Genomic DNA, 23,527 nt, shown 5'->3' on the forward strand with positions numbered 1-23,527 from the left:
ACAGCTGGTTTGATTTATGGAATGGCTTAGTTCGTTCAATATAAAAAGCCAGTGCACGCCACACATCCAGGGAATGGAGCCTCTGCTCGCAGCTATTGGCATAGGGTTTCAGGAAAAAGACCAGAAAGAATATGTCTTGACTGGCGTGGAAACTCGAGACCACCTTTGGGAAGAACGCTGGATGGGGTAGCAGTTGCACCTTATCTTTGTAGAAAATGGTATACGGAGGGTCCAAAGTGAGATCTTTGAGCTTGAACACCCTTCTGGCTGATGTTATTGCAATCAAAAAGTCCACCTTGTAGGAAAGATAGAGGAGTGAGCACGTAGCTAGGGGCTCAAATGGGGGCCCCGTCAGCCTCGAGAGTATCAAGTTAAGGTCCCAAGGGGGGGGGGTGGTCCAGAGAAGAAGTTACTCACCTTGTGTAGTAACGATAGTTCTTCGAGATGTGTGTCCCTGTGGGTGCTCCAATCTAGGTGTCAGTGCATCCCTGCACTGGAGATTTCTTGCAGCAGTACTCGGTCGGGGAAGGGCACGCACAGGCGTCATCTCGTGCAGCCATTGGCACCGCCTGTAGCACGCGCTCCCCCGACCGTCCCTTCTCTACCACAGAGCTCGGCTGTGTGAACTCCGAAGTAGAAGGGAGGAACGTGGGTAGTGGAGCATCCGCAGGGACACACACCTCGAAGAACCATTCTTACTGCACAAGGTGATTAACAACTTCTTCGAGTGGTGTCCCTGTGGGTGCTCCCCCACTCTAGATGCTTACAGAGCAGTAACCCACCAGGAGTGGTAGGTATTCGGAGTTAAATACAAGTTTGTGCTGAGAGCACTGTAAGGCCAATGACAGAGTCTGAGACAAGGCCTTGGGTGATGGCGTAATGCTTTGCAAAAGTGTGCTCCAATGACCAGGTTGCAGCTCTACAAATATTTATTAAGGGGACATTGTTCAAGAATGCAATTGATGTCACCATGGCTTGCGCTGAGTGGGATCTGATGCCCATGGGGAGTTCTTTGTGATGCAGGTGGTAGCAAGTTTGAATACAGGTAGAGACCCATTTGGAGAGTATCTGGGCCGATATTGCAGAGCCCTTGGAGCGCTCTGCTGTAGAGACCAATAGTCTTGGTGACTTGTGAATGGTTTAGTTCTGTCCAAGTAGAAGGCTACGGTTCATCTGACATCTAGCATGTGCAATGTTACTTCTCAAGAGTCATTATGTAGCTTGGGATAGAAGGCAAATAAATGTATGGTTTGGTTAATACGAAAATGTGTAGCCCCTTTGGGCAAGAATTTTGGGTGAGGACGTAACATAATTTTGTCTTTGGTAAATACAGTGTACGGTGGTTCAGCCATCAGTGCTCCTATTTCACTGACGCATCTGGCAGACGTGATTACCACTAGGAATGCGACCTTCATTGACATAAGAAGGAGCGAGCAGGTTGCTAGAGGTTCGAAGGGAGGTCTTGTGAGACATTTGAGTACAAGACTGTGATCCCATGGTGATGCAGGCTGACGTACTTCTGGGTACATGTTCTGTATACCTGCTAGAAAGCGCCGTTTAATTGGATGAGCGAATATTGAAGCCCCTTCTATCTGTTCATGGAGGGCCATAACGGCAGCGAGGTGGACTTTAATAGAGCTTATGGCTAACCCCGTTTCCTTCAGTTCTAGTGGGCAGTCTAGGATCATAGATGGGGCGCCTTGGTTGCATCCAGCTGTTTTTGCTAACACCAAAGGGAGAATCTTTTCCACTTTTGGCGATAAGTATTTCTAGTGGTGAGGCGACGGCTATTTATTAATACCTGTTTTACTTTCTAAGAACAGTTCAATTCCCCATGTTGGAACCAGAGAGGAGCCATCCTTTGAGACAGAATTTCGCTGGTTCTGGATGGAGTGTCAGGCCCTTGTTCTGGAACAGGAGGCCCATCCAGAAAGGCAGTGGCTGTGGGGCACAGACTGCTTGATGTGAGAGGTACGGAAACCAAGTCTGTCTGGGCCATGTGGGGACAATGAGAACGATGTATGCTCTGTTGAGCCGTATCTTGCGGATGACTAGTGGGATCAGCGGAAAGGCGTACATGAGTGACACATTCCACAGGATGAGGAAGGCATCCCCTAACCACCCCGGTGCTAGGCCTGCTCTGAAGCAAAATAATGGACATTTGTGATTTGTCACTGAGACAAAACGGTCAATTACTGGGTGACTCCATTTTTGGAATATTGTGTCGAGAACACTGTCGTGGATTTCCCACTCATGTTCTTGTGAGAAGTGCCTGCTGAAGTTGTTGGCTGTAGTGTTTTGGCACCCTGGTAGGTATGATGCTGTGATGTTTATATTATTGCAGATGCAGAAGTTCCATAAATTCATGGTTTCTACACATAGCGAGTGAGATCTGGCTCCTCCTTGGAGATTGATGTAAAATGTGCACGCCACATTGTCGGTGAGAACAGAGATTGAGATTTCTCGTATGAGTGGGAGGCATGCATTGAGTACCACGCGGAGTTCCAGGAGATTGATATGTAGTCAGGTCTCTGCCACAGACCACTTGCCTTGTACACTGTGGTGCCCAAGTGGGCACTCCAACCTATCAGGGAGGCATCTGTTGTAATAGTCACTGATGGGGGTCTTGCTGAAAGGGAATCCCGGAGCATACATTCCCTGGCTGTGTCCACTATTGTAGGGAGAGGATAACCCTTGGTGGTAGTGTCACACGTCTGTTAAGAAAGTGTTTGCTGGGTGCATAGACCGTGCTCAACCAGTGCTGCAGACAGTGCATATGGAGTCTGGCATACTTTACTACGAAAGTCATAGCTGCCATATGTCCCAAAATCTGAAGGCATGTCCTTACTGCAGTTTGTGGGCTGATGGTCACTGTGGAAATAAGATTGGTCAATGTAGTGAATCTGTGGTTTGGCAATATTGCTTTGGCTTGTATGGAGTCTAGGTTGGCTCTGATAAACTCCAATTGCTGGGTTGGTTCCAGGGTGGATTTCTTTTCATTTATCTGTAGACCTAGCTGGTGAAACAGGTCTATTGTCTGCAGCATGCCTGCTGTTTCTTGCCAGTTGGCACCCTTGAGAAGGCAATCGTCCAAATTGGGGAAGATTATGACTCCTTTGCATTGTAAATGTGCTGCTGCTACCGTGAGCGTTTTTGAGAACACGCAGGGAGCAGTGGACAGTCCGAAGGGAAGGACCCTGTATTGGTAGTGGTTGGGTCCTACTGTGAACCTCAGGAACTGTCTGTGGGCAGGATGTATTGTAATATGGAAATATGCATCTTGGAGGTTGATGGCTGCAAACCAGTCCCCCCGCCTAGCGCTGGGATTATTGTGGCCAGAGTGACCATTTTGAACCTGTGGTTGCATACAAACATGTTGAGTTTTCGGAGATCCAAGATTGGTCTCCATTCCCCTCCTTTCTTCTCTGTCAGGAAATATTTGGTATAAAAACCGCTCCCTCGGTATTGATGTGGTACTGGTTCTACAGCATCCAGCAGTAGGTGGTGGTCTACTTCCTGTTGCAGAAGTTGCTCGTGAGAGGGGTCCCTGAAGAGGGATGGGGAAGGGGGGAGGAAAGGGGGATAGCAGTGAAAGGTATGGTGTAGCCAGATTGTATGATCTCCAAAACCCATTGATCTGTGGTTATCACAGCCCAGGCATGGTAAAATGGGTGTAGGCGGTGACCAAAATTGTGAGATGGGGTATCTATTGGCGCTAGAGGTGTGGGGAGGTCATGCATACCCTCGACCAAGGCTTCAAAATTGTGGCTTAGATGTAGATGGATGAGGCCTGGTTCTGTGGAGCTCATTGTCTCTAATCCCCTTATTTGGATCTTTTCTGAGTGAAGTATCGTGGTTGATGGTTAAACGACATGGCGTAAAGGGAGGGCGTTTGTCAGGTGATGGGTGTATGCCTAGTGTACACAGCGTCGCTCGGCAGGCCTTCATGGTAGGGAGGATGTCGTCTGAGACGAGAGTAGTTTATCCCTATCAAAGGGGAGGTCCTCCACTTTTAGCTGTAGTTCTTTTGGACTTCCCGAAGCCTGCAACCATGCGGTTCTTCTCATAACCACAGCTGCTGAGGTTGTTCGGGCAGCTGTGTCTGAGACATCCATTGAGGCTTGCAGCGCTATGCGGGCTATTAACTGACCCTCGCTGATAATGGCATTGAGTTGAGGATGTTTATGCTCAGGGAGGTCCTCCATGAGCTCTTGTATTTTACTATAGTTAGAATAGTCATAATTTGCTAGTAGAGCAGAATAGTTGGCAACTCTAAGCAGAAGGGTGGCTGACAAGTAAACTTTCCGCCCGAAGAGGTCCAGTCTCTTGTGTTCTTTATCTTGCAGTGAGGAGCAGAAATTAGGCTGTTTTACTGTGATGATTAGCAGCCTCTACTACCAGAGAACAGGCTTGAAGGTGTGAAAACAAAAATTCCATACCTTTGGCTGGAACAAAGTATTTTCTGTCAGCCCTTTTGTTGGTGGGTGGTGCCGATGTCGGTGTTTGCCATTTTACCTCTGCAGGCTCCATTATAGCCTCATCCATGGGGAGGGCTCATCCTTGGTCGATGATGCCTGTTGTAAGATTTTTAACAACTTATGTTGTTTCTCCTGCACCTCATGTAAGGCAATTTCTTGGCTGTTTGCTACTCTTTCGAAGAGTTCTTGGAACTGTTTCAGGTCATCTGGTGTCGTAGGGGTAGATGACGTCACTGCTTCATCTGATGCAGAAGATGAGTGTGGGGCAGGTGGTGAATCATCCAGGTCTGCCTCAGATAGAAGAGGAAGGGATACTATCTCTGTCTCAGGGGGGTCAGAGGTTTCTCTGCGTGGTAATGATAGGTGTACTCTGGAACCTCTTGTTGCTGGGGAAGGGGGAACAGAACAGGGGTTCTGGTTTGTGGGCCAAGGACCCCATTGTGGCCATTGCAGGGGGTAAGGTGGTAATGGGTAAGGCTAGGGCTGTGAATGCTCAGAGGGATGAAGCTTAGGCTTCACAGCATTCCATGTAGGTCTCCTCTGTGATGGGGATGAACGTTGAGAGAAGAAGCCATTGTCCTGCATGTCTCCTTCCTCACCACTATGCATGGAGAATGATGCAGGAGATGAAGGATGGTATCGCGCTATGTAGCTCAGGCAGTGTTCAGTGCCGAACAGCCAAAGAGACTGGTATGTCAGCAGGACGCAGGAGTTGCACTGGTCCCGCCTTGGGGTTGCAGTCGACTGTTGGAGCACGGACCGGTGCTGGATTTGGCTTGTTAGACGGCAGCAAGTCTTGGGTCGGTGCCGGTGGTGGCAGCATTGATCACAGTGCCGCTGCCTTTGTCGTGCTCTGCACTGGGGAGACTTGGTGTCTCAACTCCGGTGCTGCGCGTTGGGGCTTAGCAGGGATCCACTGAGGGATAGTGCCGGAGGAGCCTGGTACCTTATAAATGTTCACTCTGGATGAATGGAGCACTGAGGATAAAGACCTCGCTGGAGAAGCTCTCTTTTTGTGAGAAACCCTTGCTGGAGAGATTGAGGCTCCCTTCCTGACAGTTTTGGAAGTTGGAGCCTTAACAGAGTTCAGGGATCTCGGTTTATGAGACTCCCAGGAGGACGTCTCTTGAGGAGGTTGGAGGGATTTCTCCAGCAGAAGCATTTTCAAGCAGAGATCCCTGTCACGTCTTGTCCTTGTTGTTAAGTTGGTGCAATGTATGCATTTCTCAGAGATATGAGTTTCTCCCAGACAGCGAATGCAGGATGTGTGGCCTTCAGAGACCGGCATCAGTTCACATCAGGAGTCACACTTTTTAAATTCTGTGGAGCCCAGCATGACTGCAGTTAAGCCTCTCCCTCCTCTTGAGAGACGAGGGTTAATTGTAATGGTAAACTGTAGAAACTGTTTCCAAACGGGGAGTAAAGAAGAGGAAAAAAAAAGTCTTCTTTCTTCTCTCTCTCTATTATTTTAAAGAAAAACCTCTAAGAGGAACTAAGAAAACTATGCAACTATGTAAGCACTTCCTGTTGGCCCTTGTGGCGAACAGATCACTCTGTGATCAGCATGCGCCCCAGTCTGTTGATATAAAACATCACTGTTGTATTGTCTGACAGGACTGATATGCACTTGCCCTCCAAGAGAGGCCAAAAGGCCTGACATGCCAGCTGGACCAACATACCTGAACTACCTTACTTTGATGTGAAGCATCAGTTTCTCCTGAGACCAGAGGCTCCGAGTTCTGTGCTCCCCAAGGTGTGCCCTCCACCTCATGGCTGAGGCACCAGTTGTCAGACATAGGGATGGATGGGGTTTGGAAAATGCAACCCCTGCGCACACCAAGTGTGGGTCGAGCCACCAGTGAAGAGAACTGAGAACATCTGGTGGAAGGGTAACCACCATGTCTAGGCTGTGCCTGCTTGGTCGATACACCAATGCAAGCCAAGCTTGGAGAGGTCTGAGTCTGAGCCTTGCATTTTGCACTACATACATACATACATACATACAAGATGCCATGTGACCTAGTAGTTTTAAGAAACTCCTTACTGTGGTTATAGGTAATTGTTTGAGGTCCTGTATGATGTGATGGCTTGGAAGTGGGACTGGGGCAAGAACACTCTGGACTGTGCTGAGTCTAGCACTGCCCCTATGAACTCTATTCTCTGAGTAGGGGGTGAGTGTTGACTTCTGAGTGTTTAGGAGGAGGCCCAATGCATTGAAGGTGGATCTTATGAGGGAAACAGGTTGATCCACTTGTGTTCTGGACCGGCCCTTGACTAGCCAGTCATCTCGGTAAGGAAATACCTGAACCTGCCTTTTCTGCAGAAAAGGGGCCACAACTGACATACATTTGGTAAACACTCAAGGTGCTGAAGATAGGCCAAATGGTAGCACTGTTAATTGGTAGTAGGGACATTTTTCCCCTGTTGGCTAATAAGTGACAAGGGCCAAGTCCATGGCCCTGGTTCCTGCCGTGCCAGCCATAAGAAGTGCCTGTGGGGCGGGATTATGGAAATGTGGAAATATGTGTCCTTCAAGTCGAGGGCGGCATATCAATCTCCTGGATCCAGGAATGGGATGATAGGGGCCAAAGAGACCATTCGAAACTTTAGTTTCTTTATGAATCTGTTCAGACTGCGCAGGTCCAAGATGGGACCGAGATCCCCTTTTATGTTCGGTATTAGGAAATACCAGGCGTAAAACTCCTTTCCCCTGAGCTCCAGTGGAACCTCCTCCACAGCTCCCGCCGATAGGAGGGTTTGTACCTCCTGTACGAGAAGTTGCTAGTGAGAGAGGTCCCTGAAGAGGAATGGGGAAAATGGAAGAGATCATCCCATCTCTACCATGTGGAGGACCCAACCGTCTGAGATTATTTGGGACCACACTTGGCAGAAATGGGATAGACGTTCCGAAAATGGGAAAGAAGGATCCAGTTGAGAGGTTGGTACAATGCCCTCAGGCAAATCCTCAAAAAGCCTGCCTAGGGCCTGGTGGCTGCCTGATGACCCAGACCCCCTGTTATTCGTGGGTTTGGTGATGGCGGTTCTGGTCCTGCCTAAACTGCCCCTGGTATGGTTGTGTTGTGGGTTGAGGCCTAAATTATCTATGCTGGGTAGCAGAGATGTGCAGACCCAGCAATCTTAGAGTGGCTTGGGAGTCTTTCAGACTGTAGAGTCTCGAGTCTGTTTTCTCTGAAAATAATGTGGCCCCCTCAAACGATAGGTCCTGAATTGTCTGTTGAATCTCCCCAGGGAGGCCAGCAGCCATGAGCAACTGCGCACTGCAATGCCCAAAGACATCGTCCATGTTGCAGAATCCACTGAGCCTAATGCTGCTTGCAGCAATGTCCTGGCAACCATCTTGTCCTCGTCCACGAGAGCAGAGAATTCCATCTTATAATCTGTTGGAACAAGATCTGAGAATTTGGATATTGTGTCCCAAGACTTGAAGTTATATCAGATAAGGATCACCTGATGGTTTGCAATCCAAAGCAGAAGCCCCCCCAGTGGAGTATATCCTCCTCCCGAAGAGTTCCAGCTTCTTTGCGTCCTTAGCTCCAAGGGTAGTTCCTTGATGCCCTTGCCTTTCCCTCACATTAACAGCCGCCACTACCAATAAGTCCAGCGGGAGGTGGGTAAACAAGTATTCATAGCCCTTGGAGGGCACAAAGTACTTTCTCTTGACTCCCTTAGCTGTAGGAGCCAGAGGGGATGGTGTTTGCCACAGGGTTTTTGTGTTCTCCTTAATGGTCTTTACCAGGAGAAGGGCCATCCTAGTGGGTCCTGCCAGGGATAAAATGTCTACTATTGGATCTGTCACCTCAGTGACCTCTTCCATCTGTACCTCGAGGTTCTAAGCAACCCCCCTCAGAAGTTCCAGGTGGGCTCTGCTGTCGGGAAGGGGGGCCTCGAGAATGTCCCTGCCACCGCCTCATCTGGAGATGATTAGGGGCCCTCTTGCCCATCCGGCTCCTCAAAACACTGCAGCTCCGCCCCCAAGTCAGAGTCCACTTTGGTGCCAGTCCCGGTACTGGTCACAGTACCGTGTGTGGTACTAAGTGTAGCCACAGTGCCAGGTATGGCACCGGACTTGTTGTCGGTGCTGGGTGCAGTACTAATTGTGGTGCTGGCAGAGATAGTGGTGGCTAATGCCCATGAGAAATCCCTGGCCCTAGATGCAGTCCTTCTCTCAGATCAATGGAAAAGGAGCGTACCGAGGCAGACCCCTGGGACTGGTGGTAAGCCCACGGTGTCCAGAAGGGTCACTGGGTCGGCATCTGAACTGGCACCTGCCATTGTGGTGGCCCTGGTACCGGGGGAAAGATTTGGGTCATCCCCGCTGACTGGGAATGCTGGCGACTACAGTGCCCGTCACTGCCGGGAGTCAGTGCCAGGGGCCCGGAGTTGACGGTGCAGGCTGTTGAGCTGGATGGGAGGTATGGTCTTGCACTCGTCTCCCTCCCTCGGGTTCACGTTCCCGTGTGTGGGAAGGTGAGTGCCCTCTATCAGTCTTCCTGTGCTGCTTCTTCGGGACAGGAGACTGTGAGAGATGCCGAGACTGATCCTGCGCTATGCTCGGCGCAAGGGAATGCCAGTGCCGAGGGTCTCTGCTCCCAGAGTCCTTCCTCGGCACCTCCCGGACCGAAACCGGCATGCTGTGCACCGACACTGAGGAGCCCAGTGCCGTGTCCAGGGAGCTTGACTCAGACTGAGGGTGGAGAGCTACTTCCATTAGCAGCAACTTTAGTCTGTGATCTCTCTCCTTCTTTGTGCGGGGGCGAAACTTCTACAGATCTTGCATCTGTCTGCTTGATGGGACTCCCCCAAGCACTTTAGATAAGCTGAGTGCAGGTCACCCTTTGGGCTAGGCAAACCCCGTATGGCTTAAACCTCTGGGTCCAAACATGCCCCGGGCCCTGGAGAGGGACGTGGAAGCGGGGAAGGGAAACACCCACCAGTACCCCAAGTCCAGATGTCTAAGTACAACAATCTTTAACTATTTACAGAAAATATGCTAGAGGATCACTCGTTGAAGACGAGAGATGAAACGTTCCTACGACCGCCACTGATGGTAAGACGGAACTGGAGAGGTGGCGGGTCCGCAGGGCCCTATATGCAGTGCCATAAAGGCACGACTCCAGAGGGCTCCAGAGCCAACCCAATGGGTGCTGCTAGGGGAAAAACCTTCCGACGAACCGTGCACGCGGAGCACACAAAGCTAACTGGAATCGATCTGAGCAAGCACTCAAAGAAGAACAAAACACTTCATGCCATGAAATTGCTTCCATGAAGAACAGGAATACTTATATACATGGAATCTGAATAGGTTCATAACAGTTGAAAAGAACAGACACAGAAAAGCATGAAATTAATCTATAGAACTGAATCTCCATCAATGGAAACAGCAGTGTCTTTACCCTGTCTAGTTCCAGTGTAAACTTCTGATCCCATGACTGATTGGAAATAGGCTTCCAGCTAGTTTGACCAACCACAGTGTTGTCCAGCTTCAATACAGCACAGATTTCATCTGTAAGTAAGTTACACAAACTCAGCTTAAAAGTATAAGAGGATTTTCCACAAAAACAAAAAAACTTCAGTGTTAATGCCTCACTAAAAAAATACCATTATGCCCACATGAACCAATTACATTTAGGATTAAGTATTTTTGATCCATCAACATATTGATGAAGAGCTAGACCATTTTTAAGTTTGAAATCAATTTCTCAGTTACACAAGTCACAAATACAAAAATGCACTTCTCTCAAAAACGTGTGTGTATGTAGTTAGTAAATCTGATGGAAGTTTTGAATTCTCTTACTCTCTTCTCTTCCCTCATTCATCCTGTACAGTAGCAACAGCCCCACCAAGAAGCCCTCTTAACTCTTTGGTAAAATTTAAAACAATATTTTTTTTTAAACTGGCATCTTTCTTCCTGAGCAATATGCATAACAGGACAGGAAGTGATTGCTTGAGATTTAGCTGTAATAAAGGTACAGTCACTGAGCAGGTCTTATACTGCAGATTTTTTTTTTTTTTTTTAAACAAAATTAACTTTTTCTGAGCATTTCAATTAGACTGTTTCAAAATAAAAAGGATACTAAACTGGACAAGTCATCTGTTTTCAAAAGGTTTCGACTACTCCCACTTTTACTTTTGCTTGTTCTGCTCATGAAAGATGATCTGGCTTCACTTGGACTCCAACCAGGTAGAGTAATTGATGTAGCTTTTGATCGACCAGGGACGTTTTCCAGAATATCTTGGCAACCCATGAGCCTTACTTCTAAAGTACCTGAAACAAGATAAAAACAATTGCTTTTGTCACATACTAAGTTCTTATGTGTACACAGTGCAATGATTAGTGAATGATTTCATATTAGAACCTCACATTCTGACCTATACAGAGGTTACCGAGTAATAGAATTCACAGATATTTGCTTCAGAGTAGTGATGAGAGACTCAAGTTAGATAGTAGTGTTATTTATTGGAAGGAAACCCACTGAAATTAAAAAATTAAAAACATCAAGATTAAACAAATATGGAATCAAACATCAGCAGGGGTTACAATACAGTGGTATAGCATAAAGTAATTTTAAAACAATCTATTCTGTTATGCTTACATGTAAATATCTTAATTCTTAATATTTAAGCAAAAGAAAATGAACAGAACAGATAACTACATCAGTAGGGAAGAAGAGAAATTGTCAACTGAAATTTAAAGAAAGGACAATTTCTCACAAATGACAGCTGTGTTAATATTCAATTTAGGTAACAGATACATTGATGTCTACTGTACACTAGCAAGCATTCTTCAATAAAATGTGATAAGAAGCAACACTAGAAATTAAATAATTTACTTTCTGAATGAGGGCACATGTATCAAAGCATGGCAGGTTTTATTTTTTGTAGAAAAATCCTCCAGGAAACCCGAATACTACTTATGCTGAGTATGAATGTATTAAGTTATGAAAATATTGAAATGGTTACGTATGTACAGCAATTAAAGAGATACGGTCATGTCATATTTGACCCAAAATGTAGGTAATTAAAAATAATCTTTTATAAAACCCAACAGCAATGAAAACCTTTCTATAAATGTTTTTAAAATATAAAGCTTTGAACAAGGTTTCTAGATAGCATTATAATGCTACTTTTGCAACCCAAACACTGCAACATTGTGCTAATGCAAAAATGGAAACTGACTTTAAATAGACGGGCAACTCTATTTTATTTCCCAAGTTGTTAAAAATACAAGTAAATAAATAGATCAACAATGAAAGCTAAATTAGATTTTTTGAGTTTTCAATTTAATAAGAAAATTTAAAATTAATACTCTCTGTTGAAGGGACAATCTCATCTTACTAAACATCATATAACTAAAATACAGTTAAGGAAAACACCAGCATGCTTTTTATTTATTTATTTATTTAAATTACAGGGACTAGTGATATTACTAGTTTGTTGAATAAACATTAAGAAATCTAATTTTGTTCCTGCACACTGAACTCAGGAGTTAAATATATGCATAATTTAAAATCTCTTAATCTTTTGTAACTTAAACATATCTGGATTTGCTGAAGAAGATGGTCTTTTAAACAAGTGGGTATGAGGCCTTCAGGCTGCTTCCCAGTCCCTATCCTCTCTGCAGCAACACAATAATGTCTGAATCAACAGTACATGGAAATCCAAGACGACACTCTCCTCCTTCTAGAGTTAGGATTTTCATACTGATGCAATCAAATTCATTAAAAACTTGTAGACTCTCAGACTTTTGCCAGAAGGACCATCTGATTTAGTCTGACCTCTTGCACATTGCAGGCCACAGAACCTCATCCACCCACTCTTGTAATAGTTACTGAAGTTCTCAAATCATGATTTAAAGACTTCAAGTTACAGAGAATCCATCATTTACTATAGTTTAAACCTGCAAGTGACCCATGCCCCCTGCTGCAGAGGAAGGCAAAAACCTCCCAGGATCTCGGGATATCTGACCTTGGAGAAATTCCTTCCCAACCTGAAATATGGTGGTCAGTTAGACCCTGTGCATTTTGGCAAGACCCAAACAGCCAGACATCTGAGAAATAATTCTCTGTAGTAACTCAGAACCCTCCCCATCTAGAGTCTCATCACTAGCCTTTGGGGATATTTGGTACTAGCACTCCCAGATCGCCTATGTGCCATTGTAGACAGTCCCATCCCCTCTATACTCCAAACTCAGTCTTGAAGCCAATTAGGTTTTTTGCCCCACACTGCTCCACTTTTAAGACAACCCTAGGTGCTCAGGATATTTCTTCAGAGGCCAAAAGTGTCTGATGACATGAAAATCTTCAGCATTTAACACATCTCATGTCATAAAAGCATTTTTCCTTTAAATGAAGATTTAGATTCTTTTCTTGCAGTGTATCAAGGGATGTCACCAACTAATAAGTATATTAGCCTGAAAAGCTGTTAACTATATTTGAATTCTACTAGTCTTCATAGGTGCTGGAACTAGGAGTGCTGGAGCAGTTGGCTTGAAATAGTTTCCATTATATATAGGGCGTATAGTTTGGGTTCAATGGCTCTCAGCACCCCCACTATACAAATTGTTCCAGCACTCCTGCTAGCCTGCAGTCCTCCACCTGCAGCTGCCATGTAATGAGGGCAGTGTGGTATGTGGTGAGCATCAGTGCTTAAGGACCCTGCTTTATTCTGCATCAGTTCCAAATGGCTGTGCATAATAAGATTTTCACAGCACCCTGCCCAGACTCTTTCTGAGAAGCTCAGCCCTTAAAGGCACAGTCCCCCACAGGCAGCTAGTGGTACGTGTCTCATCCTCAATCAGATGATAGCAACAAGCCAGTGATGTCATATCTTCTCTGAGGCTGACACACCACCTTCTGGGAGCAATAAACCCCAATTAACCAAGCCATGTTGTTTGGAATCATTTTTGATTATTCAGGGAATTAATATATACCCTACTCATGAGTTTGTTCCTGTTGAGGGAAAAATATACGCATGGTTATTCACAACACTAATGCGATAGTTCAGTTTAAAAAAAAACAAAAAAAGTAACCAATGTCCTTTGCTGCACTTCAGTGCGTCTTCCATTTTTTTTTAATTCACTTTGTCAAGACTGCAAGATAATTAATAAAAACTATCAGTAAGAAATACTTAAAAGATTAACTATTTTGCCACCTGTCTTGATACAAGATTACAATTTAAGAGAAAGGAACAATGGTTTTAAAATCAAGGGTCAGGACATTAATTATACCCAGGGACACTGAAATCCTCAGTGCTCCAGTAAAAATTCCTAGTGAAATCACATTGATTTGGAGAAAGACTGTGCTGAATCTGTAAAAACGCCACACAGATAGCCAGAGGGATTTGCAGAACTTTGTATCTCCGCTTTTTGTCCAGTTGTTACATTTCTTATTTGATCTAAATGTAAGACAAGAAGAATCATTCCAAGTTATTAACATTAGTGCAGCCTGGTATACAAAGAAAAGTTTGTGTTTGTTATATTAATTTTTTAGAAATTAAACTCGTAAGGCCAAACTCTGCCCTCAGATATATACATATATCCCCTGTGTGGCAAAGACAGAATTTGACTTTCTGTATTTGTTTTCTGGCAACAAACTTCCTCTGTTACAGTTCAGGCTAGCAGTTAAAGGTAAAGTCATGTTGGGGAAAACAAAAGAAAACAGCTGGATTAGTACTTCTAATTTGGTAGTTTATTTAATAGACAACATTCTGAATATAGTTTTACTCAACACCTGCTTTAAGTAAACAAAGTAAAATCTGGAGAGATGTATTTGAGATCTTCATTAAAAATATACGAGATCTCTTGAAAACTTCTTTCCTTTATGAGGTTCCACAATTCAAGATGAACAGCATTTCTGAGATGTTGATTGTCTATATAGTCTTGACTTTCATAACCCACTATGCAGACATTTATTTTTGTGAATACTAACACTTAATTCCTCATATTTAGTTATTTTAATCTAGGAAAACCATTAGCACAAATAAATAGGGAATTTAATATTTTTGTGCATTTCCATTAGGGAATATTTGAAAATTTCTCTACTTTATAAATATAGTTTTAATTTTGTTTTTTTAAACATAAATCTCACCTTCCATGGAGCCAGTGAGACCTAGTGGATAAGGTATAGGGCTGGGAGGAGACCTGGGTTCTATTCCCAGTTCTGCCACTGACTTGCTATTTGACCTAGGAAAGTCATTTAACTCCTCTGCACCTCAGTTTTCCCATCTGTAAAATGGAGATAATCATACAGTAACTCCTCACTTAAAGTTGTCCAGGTTAACGTTGTTACATTGCTGATCTATTAGGGAACAAGCTCGTTTAAAGTTGCGCAATACTCCCATATAACATCGTTTCGCAGCTGCCTGCTTTGTCCACTGCTTGCAGGATTCTCTGGAAGAGCAGCCCCTCCTTGTGGGGATTAGAACCGGGGGGGGGGGGGGGGAGAGGAAGGGGCACAGCTTCACGCCCCCCTCCCCCCATCAGCTCCCCTAAATTCCCTGTAAGATATGTGGCTCTGCAGCTGTCCAGCAGCAGTTCAGGTGGCCTCCCCCGACTGCTGTGCTGTTCCTGCCCTGCCCTCTGCCTTAGAGCTGCTCCCGGGAGCTTCCTGCTTGCTGGGGGAGGGCGTGAGAGGAGTGCTGATATCAGGATGTGCCCCTGCTCCCCCCCTCCACAAAGCGGAGGAGGGGGACAGGGCTCAGGGACAGAAAGGAAGGAGCTTGCTGGAAGCTATTGCTTTCTGTCTGAACTGCATGCGACAAAGTGGGTATTCACCCACGAAAGCTTATGCTCCAATATGTCTGTTAGTCTATAAAGTGCCACAGGACTCTCTGCCGCTTTTACAGATCCAGACTAACATGGCTACCCCTCTGATGTCTGAACTGGCTGATTTGCTTAAAAGGGCAATGTAATTGAAGTGGGGTCAGCATACTTAAAGGGGCAATGAACATCTCTCTCATTCATGCACGCACCCCCCCAGCACTTTTTAAAGTCAGCACCTGTGCAGCGGGCATGTGCTGTAAGGAGGAGGGAGTGGTGCGCTCCAGCTGGATAGCGTGGGCTCATCATCATGTTCAGTTTTTGCAGGGAAGTGTTTGCAGCTACTGACCTGCATCTATTGTGTTTCCTCCCTCCTGCCTCAGTCCATGCGGCCTTGTGGAGTGTGAGGCAACATTAACAACAGTGTATTAATGCTTAAGCCTCAGCTAAGTACTAGATCATCATTTAGCAGTGAGGCATTCCCTAGGAAATATTCCACCCTTTTACTCTACCACCTCAACCGAGCTTCACAATCATTCATTGCTGTGTACAATATTAAACTGTTTGTTTAAAATTGTTTAAAATTTATACTGTATATTTATATAATGTCTTTTGTCTGGTGAAAAAAATTTCCCTGGAACATAACCACCCACCCATTTACATTAATTCTTATGGGGAAATTGGATTCGCATAACACTGTTTCGCATGAAGTCACATTTTTCAGGAACATAACTACAACATTAAGTGAGAAGTTACTGTACTTACCCACCTTTATAATGCACTTGATAATCTGAAGATGAAAAGTGCTAGCATTATTCTAGAGAGACCTACTTAAGGACCAGTACATTTCTTTTTTTAATTGAACTTTGTACATATCAAATATATTTAAGGAACCTCAATCACTTGTAATCCTTATGGGCATTCTATCAGCCACTACAAACACTAAAGCCTTTATATTTATATACAAATTATGTCACACCTTTACTAAATCTAGCTTAAAATTTTAGCGTGTGTGTTTTGGTCATATATCTTACAACTATTCTGTTTAAGAAAAGCATGCAAGAATGAGATATTTCCACATACTTTTACAGACAATACAGAATAATGTTTGTATGAATCACTTGAGTTCTCAAGTAAGTTTAATAAAAATGAGTAATAAATTATACAAAACCACATACCTGTTAAAGCTGCTGGTTTGGATAGTGTACTATACTGGTTCTGTGTAGATATTATACTCTGACGTGGACTTAGTGTTGGTGAAGAGACCAATGAAAGCTCCTCTATAATGATACTGCTTTTGGGATGGTTTTTAGGAAGTTCATTCAGTCTTTGTTCTAATGAATACTTTAAGAGGTCCAGCTTCTGGCTTGATTCATTAAATCTTGCTTGAGCCTTGTTCAATATAAATTAAAAAAAATGTTTAGAACAATCCACATTATTCAAACATAGTATTTAAAATTAAATTTCATAAACTACATTGAAAAGTTACTTCTGAAAGTGCTTTTCTGTCGGTAACTTTTCCAGAGCCAAGCAATTTCATCACGTTCTTTGCACCTTCTGCTACTGCATACTCTATCCTAAAATGATGCCGCAGTTCTTCCATTCGAAGCTCAAGAGGGCTTATCACAGGTTTTGCTACAAATAAACAAAACATTTAATCTTCACTGAATACCATCTATTACTTTTGTTCTCAATATTTAGCAATTAAAACAATTTAATAGATGCAGAATTTAACAGTATAGGAAAAATAGATGCAGCTTTGTTAGACTGTAAAAGAAAAGCAGATCATAGCCACGTATGTTCTAGAAGCAATAATGAAATTCAAAGTTTTGCATTTAAATAATTATGTTCTGAGCTTGATAAATCCACTAGACTGATACTAACCAAATAACTAAACTAGAGCATATGAAAGACAGTGGTCCTCCCCAGGGAAATTAAGGGACAATGCCCTTGCAAAAAGCCAAGTCTCCCACACAGCCCCCTACCTACTGGAAAGGGTAAGGTTTTGAATTTTTCTTCTAGATTTCTGCCTCTGAACCCAAATTGGAGACTTCATCTTTCATATCAGTCTCTGACAAGATGTCTGATCAGTTTGAAGCTCTAACTGTTGCCCTATTCCACACCACACTCCAGATCTTGTGGCTGCTGCAAGAGTGGGGGATGAGAGAGGTCTTACACCATGCCTTTCCCAAATTGTTTTTGGTCAGTAACTAGTGACGCCTTCTGCTGGTGCTCAGATTTTCCAAGCAGCAGCAGAGAACTTCTTGACAGTTTCACTACTGCCTCCAGAGTTCAGAAAAGTAAAGAGTGAACATGACCAGTGTTACTGATGTATGCAGTGTTGTTGTAACTGTGTCGGTCCCAGAATATTAGAGAGACAAGGTGAGTTAGGTAATATCCTGAAGAACAGCTGTGTACTCAAAAACTTGTCTCCCTCACCAACAGAAGTTGGTCCAATAAAATATATGACCTTACCCACCTTGTCTCTTAATTTTACTGATTCCTTCTAGTACTGTTTGGCAAAGCTAGAAGCAGCAGTACTGTCTGCATACTCAAGAAGATAACACTGCATTGGTTTAAATTCGGTAGGTTCTCTTTACAACCATAAGATTTAGAAATGTAGTTTGACAAAATTTATGACACTTCCCAGTAAAAAGACTTCCCACTTATCACTAGCAAATGGATATTTCAAGCCCTGATGATCAGGCAATTTCAATAATTCACAAGATATATATGTACAAGATTTAAAAACTAGAGATAACACACTGCTCATAATTTTGCAGCATCATACTATGATAGTTCAGGGCCTTTAACTTATCGGTAAAATTTCCCTGTAGACTGAAAAATAGCAAACAGGTTCTCTCAGCCTGCAAAGGAACTTTCAAAAAAACAAAAAACAAAAAAACCAAAACACCACACCACTAAATTCTGAGTAGTGTTTGAGCAACGAAAAGATTTTGTGCTTTGGTTTGTAAAAGCTCATAATTTCTTCCCTGGCCTAAAATTGCCAGATGTGGGCCCAAATCCTATTTGCCTTACTCTATTAAATGTTCCCATTAGAATTAACAGTCCTGGACTATCCACATGAGTTAGGTGGGCAGAATTTGGACCTTAACCAAACAACTTCTTTAAAAAAATGAAAAGGAGTACTTGTGGCACCTTAGAGACTAACAAATTTATTTGAACATAAGCTTTTGTGAGCTACAGCTCACTTCATCTGATGCATGCAGTGGAAAATGAGCTGTAGCTCACAAAAGCTTATGCTCAAATAAATTTGTTAGTCTCTAAGGTGCCACAAGCACTCCTTTTCTTTTTGCGGATACTGACTAACACAGCTGCTACTCTGAAACCTTTAAAAAAAATTAAAAGCCCTAAAATTTCGAAGAGGAATTGCTTTCCACACACAGCAACTATTTTCTCCATAGCAGAAAAAAAAAAGAGCAAGAGCATATGAAATATATTAAAGGAAAAGCCAAAATGGAAAGGACGAGGTGTGAAAAGAGTAATGCAAAGCAAACCACAAGCTACAAATAAGGGAAAGCATTTTTTCCTTAGAAAAATCACATTCAGGTCTGAATATATAGTGTGGCATCTCTATTGTGCTGTACTATTTAAGTTCATTCAAATCAAAGCCTGTCTTCTATCTGACCTCCTCATCCACCAAGGCTTTCTTGCAGTCATAAATGCATATTAGTACATCCCTATGTAAAATTCAAACATTAGTAAGCACATTTCTGTCTTCTCTACTTCATCACCATTATCAAAAGCCAATTCATTGGTCTGGACTGCCTGAAGAATCTGCATCCTTATGACTTCTATTTTCGTCTTGCTGTCCTGGAGCATCTGTTGAGCTGTAGCAAGAAGTTTTCGATCCTATTAAAAAAGAGGGAAGTTTTAAAATGTAAACACTCGGGATGATAAAGAGGTGAGAAACCTAGTTAGCAGCAGCTGATATTTATTCCCAAAGTATGAAACATTTAAAGTTTGCAAAGTAGATCACTAGGGCCTCCTATCAAATTCACAGTCCATTTTGGTCAATTTCATGGCCAGAGGGTTTTTAAATTGGTCAATTTCATGTTTTCAGATGTTTACACCTGAAATTTCAATGTTGTAACCCTGGGGGTCTCAACCCAAAAGGGGGCCATGGGGGTTCGAGTCACAAAGCTATTGTAGAGGGTGGTCACAGGATTGCCACCCTCACTTGTTTGCTACCTTCAGAGCTGGAGGAGGTTCCCAAAGGTGGAGTGGGTCTGATCTCCACGGTGAGTAGCCATGCAGGGGAAGAGGAAGTCCTGTCCCTCCCCAGTCTAGTAGCTGGAGCCTGGTGAACGGTAGGAGACCCCGGCAGCAGTGCCCCCAGCCCTGCCGCTCTCCCTCCCTCCAATAGCTAAATTTCACAGAGGAAGTCTGATTTCACACTCTGTGATGTATTTTTCATGGCTGTGAATTTGGTAGGGCCCTACAGATCACATAACGCAGCAAACCAATTCACCAAACTACTCTAGGACATTAATGGAAGGTAAGATAGGGTGGAAGTATATTTTTAGTTCATGAAAATACCTCAAGCCATTCTATTGGAAATAATCTGGATAAATGTGACATTGTCTAGTAACATCAGATCTCGTAAGATCATAGTTCTATCTACCTTGCTGACCTGTTTTTACCTTATTGCTCTGATTTTTGCCCATGCCCTTACTGCTACAGATTTCTATTTTACTTATTGGTAACATTTCTAGACTTGGATCCCCTCCAGATTTTTTCATATGGTACACATAACTAAAAACCACTCTCACTTTAATTTAGCATGGCAGCTAGTGACACTTAGCTTTGGCCTGGCAGCCCCTCCGTCCTGACTGAAGGGCTGCCGGGCCAAGTTTCAGTGAGTGGTGTTGTGAACCAGTGTATGGGATTGCAGCGTCACACAGGTCTGGGGGCCCAGGGCAAATTTCCCCTTTTGCCCCCCACTCTGGGTGGCCCTACTCCCCACCAGTAGTATGCACCGTGCACAACGTGCATACAGCTGTGGGCACCCCGGCTCCTACATGAGAGAAGATGCAGGTGATCCATGGTAAAAGACATCACGTACTTTTAACAGAAATGTACAAACGTAGCCTCAGAGTCAGACCTGAGTACTTGTGGTAACATCTGTTGTGCTTAGATCTTTTAATACCTGAGTCTCCGTGAATGCAGAACATTTCTAAGCACCCATATCAGCCCTGAAGGGGTTAAGGTGGTCCAGAAGAGAGGCCAATTAACCTGCATAGTTGCATATGGAGAGAGGCCCAGAGATTTGAAATCTGAAGTAGCAGGGGGCTACAAAGGGAAATTCTGCAGTCACTCACTGGGAGCAGAGAGGTGGGGAGAAAGAAACCCATGGGGAAAATAAGCCTTGGGATCCTAGCTGTGGAAGAAGGGCCAACCCAGAGGAGTTGTGAAGAAGGAAAACCTAAGAAGGCAGCGTAGGAAGAAGCCCAAGGAAACGGCATCAAGGAAGGAGACTGTGCAGACCTTGGGGCTGCTGATTATAAGATCCCTGGAACCCAGTGTTGAGGGAAGGTCTGGATTCCACTACCAGCCACTAGCAGGACTGTTGGAGGAACCATCCTGACAGCTGATCTGGTGAGACACTCATATCCCAGAAAGGGAGAACATATAGTGATCCAGTAGTAGGGCTGAGTGCAAAGAGGGAACACTGAAAGTTACAGGAAGAGAGACCACCACAGTGACTAACTCTGACTACTTCATGCATCCGACTAAGTGGGTATTCACCTACGAAAGCTTATGCTCCAATACGTCTGTTAGTCTATAAGGTGCCACAGGACTCTTTGCTGCTTTTACAGATCCAGACCAGCATGGCTACCCTTCTGATAATGACAGAAAGTTGCTACGCCACATTTGTCCAGGGGGTGGTGCTCTTGTGGTGAACAGAAACCCCTTACGCAGTCCCAGGGTCCAGACAGATTGACATACATATACTGCTCTGACAGTCAGAGCCTTTTTAAACAAAGGCTGTGATGAAGAGCCGTCTTGGTACCTGGAATTATGATGGTCGCTGTATGTGAAGTTAAGTCAGGTGATCTCCAGGGGATTAACTTCCCAGAATCCCATGGAAAGGAGATAAGCATTTCAGAAGGACACTGTGCTCTAGCAATAAGTCACAACAGATATGTGACTGGTGCATACAGGGTTGGTGGTTTTCCCAATGTGTTGGTGTGTCTTATTACTACAGTAACTCCTCGCTTAATGTTGTAGTTATATTCCTGAAAAATGATTCTTTAAGTGAAACGATGTTAAATGAATCCAATTTCCCCATAAGAATTAATGTAAATGGGGGGTTAGGTTCCAGGGAAATTTTTTTCACCAGACAAAATTATATATATATAAACACACACACTATAAGTTTTAAACAATTTAATACTGTATACAGCAATGATGACTGTGAAGCTTGATTGATATGGTGAAGTCAGAGGGTGGGATATTTCCCAGGGAATGCCTTACTGCTAAATGATGAACTAGCTGAGCTCTCAAGAGTTAATACACTGTCGTTAATGTAGCCTCACACTCCACAAGGCAGCACAAATGAAGGGAGGGGAGTCAGCATGGCAGACAGAGACACACATCATAGGAGAGAGAGAGATGCACATTGCCCCTTTAAGTACGCTGACCCCACTCTAAATTCATTGCCTTTTTAAGTAGATCGGCAAGTTGACACAGCAACTGCTGCCAACAAACTCCCTCCGTCCTGAGCCCTGTTGTGTCCCCCCCGCTCTATAGAGATGGGGTAAGTGGTGGGCAGGAGCAGAGGGGAGGGAGACACCCTGAAATTAGCCTTCCTCCTCCCCCCGCATAGCAAGCAGGAGGCTCCCAGGAGCAGCTCCAAGGCAGAGAGCAGGAGCAGCACATGGTAGTGGAGGGAGGGACAGCTGAACTGTGGGCAGTTGATAGCCTGCTGGGGTGGCTGCTGCACAGGGAACTTAGGGGAGCAGGAAGCTGATAGGGAAGCTGCTGGTCCACCCTGGTTCCAAGCCCCCACCAGCTAGCTGCAATGGGCTGCTCTTTCTGCAAACATTGGACAAAGCAGGCGGCTGCCAAACAACATTGTAAGGGAGCATTGCACAACTTTAAACGAGCATGTTCCCTAATTGATCAGCAACGTAACAATGAAACAACGTTAACTGGGATGACTTTAAGTGAGGAGTTACTGTATTAGAAAATTGCTTTTTAATATTAAAAACAAGGGACAAGAGTTTGGTGGGAGGCCCTTAGTTGTGTTTATTAACTAGAAATGCTAGTCAACCAAGTGGGAAAAACAACAACAGAAAATGTGGAAATGGCAAAAGTGCTAAATGACTTTTTTGTTTCAGTTTTCATCAAAAAGTTTAGTAGCAATTGGACATCTAACCTAATGAATGCCAGTGAAAATGAGGTAAGATCAAAAGGCTAAAATAGGGAAAGAACAAGTTAAATATCTTCAGGTCACCAGGGCCTGGTGAAATGCATCCTATTATACTCAAGGAGCTGACTGAGAAGATATATGAACTGTTAGCAATTTTCTTTGAACACTCCTGGAAGATGGGAGAGATTCCAGGGGATTGGAAAAAATGGCAAATATAGTGCAAATCTATAAAAAGGGGAGTAAGGACAACCCGGGGAATTACAGACCAGTCAGCTTAACTTTAGTATTTGGAAAGATAATGGAGCAAATAATTAAGCAATTAATTTGCAAACACCTATAAGATAATAAGGTGATAAGTATCAGTCAGCATGGATTTGTCAAAAACATATCGTGTCAAACCAAACTAATAGCTTTCTTTGCAGGGTAACAAGCCTGGCAGATTGGGGGGATGGGAGGGGGAAGCAGTAGATGTGGTATATCTTGACTTTAGTAAGGCTTTTGATACTAATCTCACATGACCTTATCATAAACAAATTAGGGGAAATACAATCTAGATGGAGCTACTGTAAGGTGGCTGCATAACTGGTGGGAAAACCATTCCCAAACAGTAATTAGTGGTTCACAGTCAAGCTGGAAGGGCATATCAAGTGGGATCCCACAGGGATCAGTTCTGGGTCCGGTTCTGCTCTATCTTCATCAGTGATTTAGATAACGGCATAGAGAGTACACTTATAAAGTTTGCGGATGATACCAAGCTGGGAGGGTTTGAAAGTACTTTGGAGGATAAGACTAAAATTCAAAATCATCTGGACAAATGGGAGAAATAGTCTGCAGTAAATAGGATGAAATTCAATAAGGACAAAGGCAATGCACTCT

At 43.9% G+C, this 23,527-nt stretch overlaps 1 protein-coding gene across 7 annotated transcripts in view; it reads right to left on the reverse strand.

Annotated features, from left to right (window-relative positions):
* PKN2 (protein kinase N2) overlaps positions 1-23,527 on the reverse strand; it is a 136,599-nt gene that overhangs the window by 39,371 nt on the left and 73,701 nt on the right. For 5 of the 7 annotated variants that reach the window (XM_043491036.1, XM_043491035.1, XM_043491034.1 and 2 more), the window contains exons 4-8: positions 19,011-19,128; positions 16,745-16,890; positions 16,434-16,647; positions 10,579-10,764; positions 9,893-10,002 (exon numbers count right to left, since the gene is read on the reverse strand). In XM_043491036.1, the coding sequence (XP_043346971.1) occupies positions 9,893-10,002; positions 10,579-10,764; positions 16,434-16,647; positions 16,745-16,890; positions 19,011-19,128 (774 nt within the window). The remainder of the gene's footprint in view (positions 1-9,892; positions 10,003-10,578; positions 10,765-16,433; positions 16,648-16,744; positions 16,891-19,010; positions 19,129-23,527) is intronic. The other 2 variants (XM_043491037.1, XM_038414650.2) reach the window with 1 other exon arrangement.

The sequence above is a fragment of the Dermochelys coriacea genome, chromosome 8, assembly GCF_009764565.3.
Source record: "Dermochelys coriacea isolate rDerCor1 chromosome 8, rDerCor1.pri.v4, whole genome shotgun sequence".
Lineage (NCBI taxonomy): Eukaryota > Metazoa > Chordata > Testudines > Dermochelyidae > Dermochelys > Dermochelys coriacea.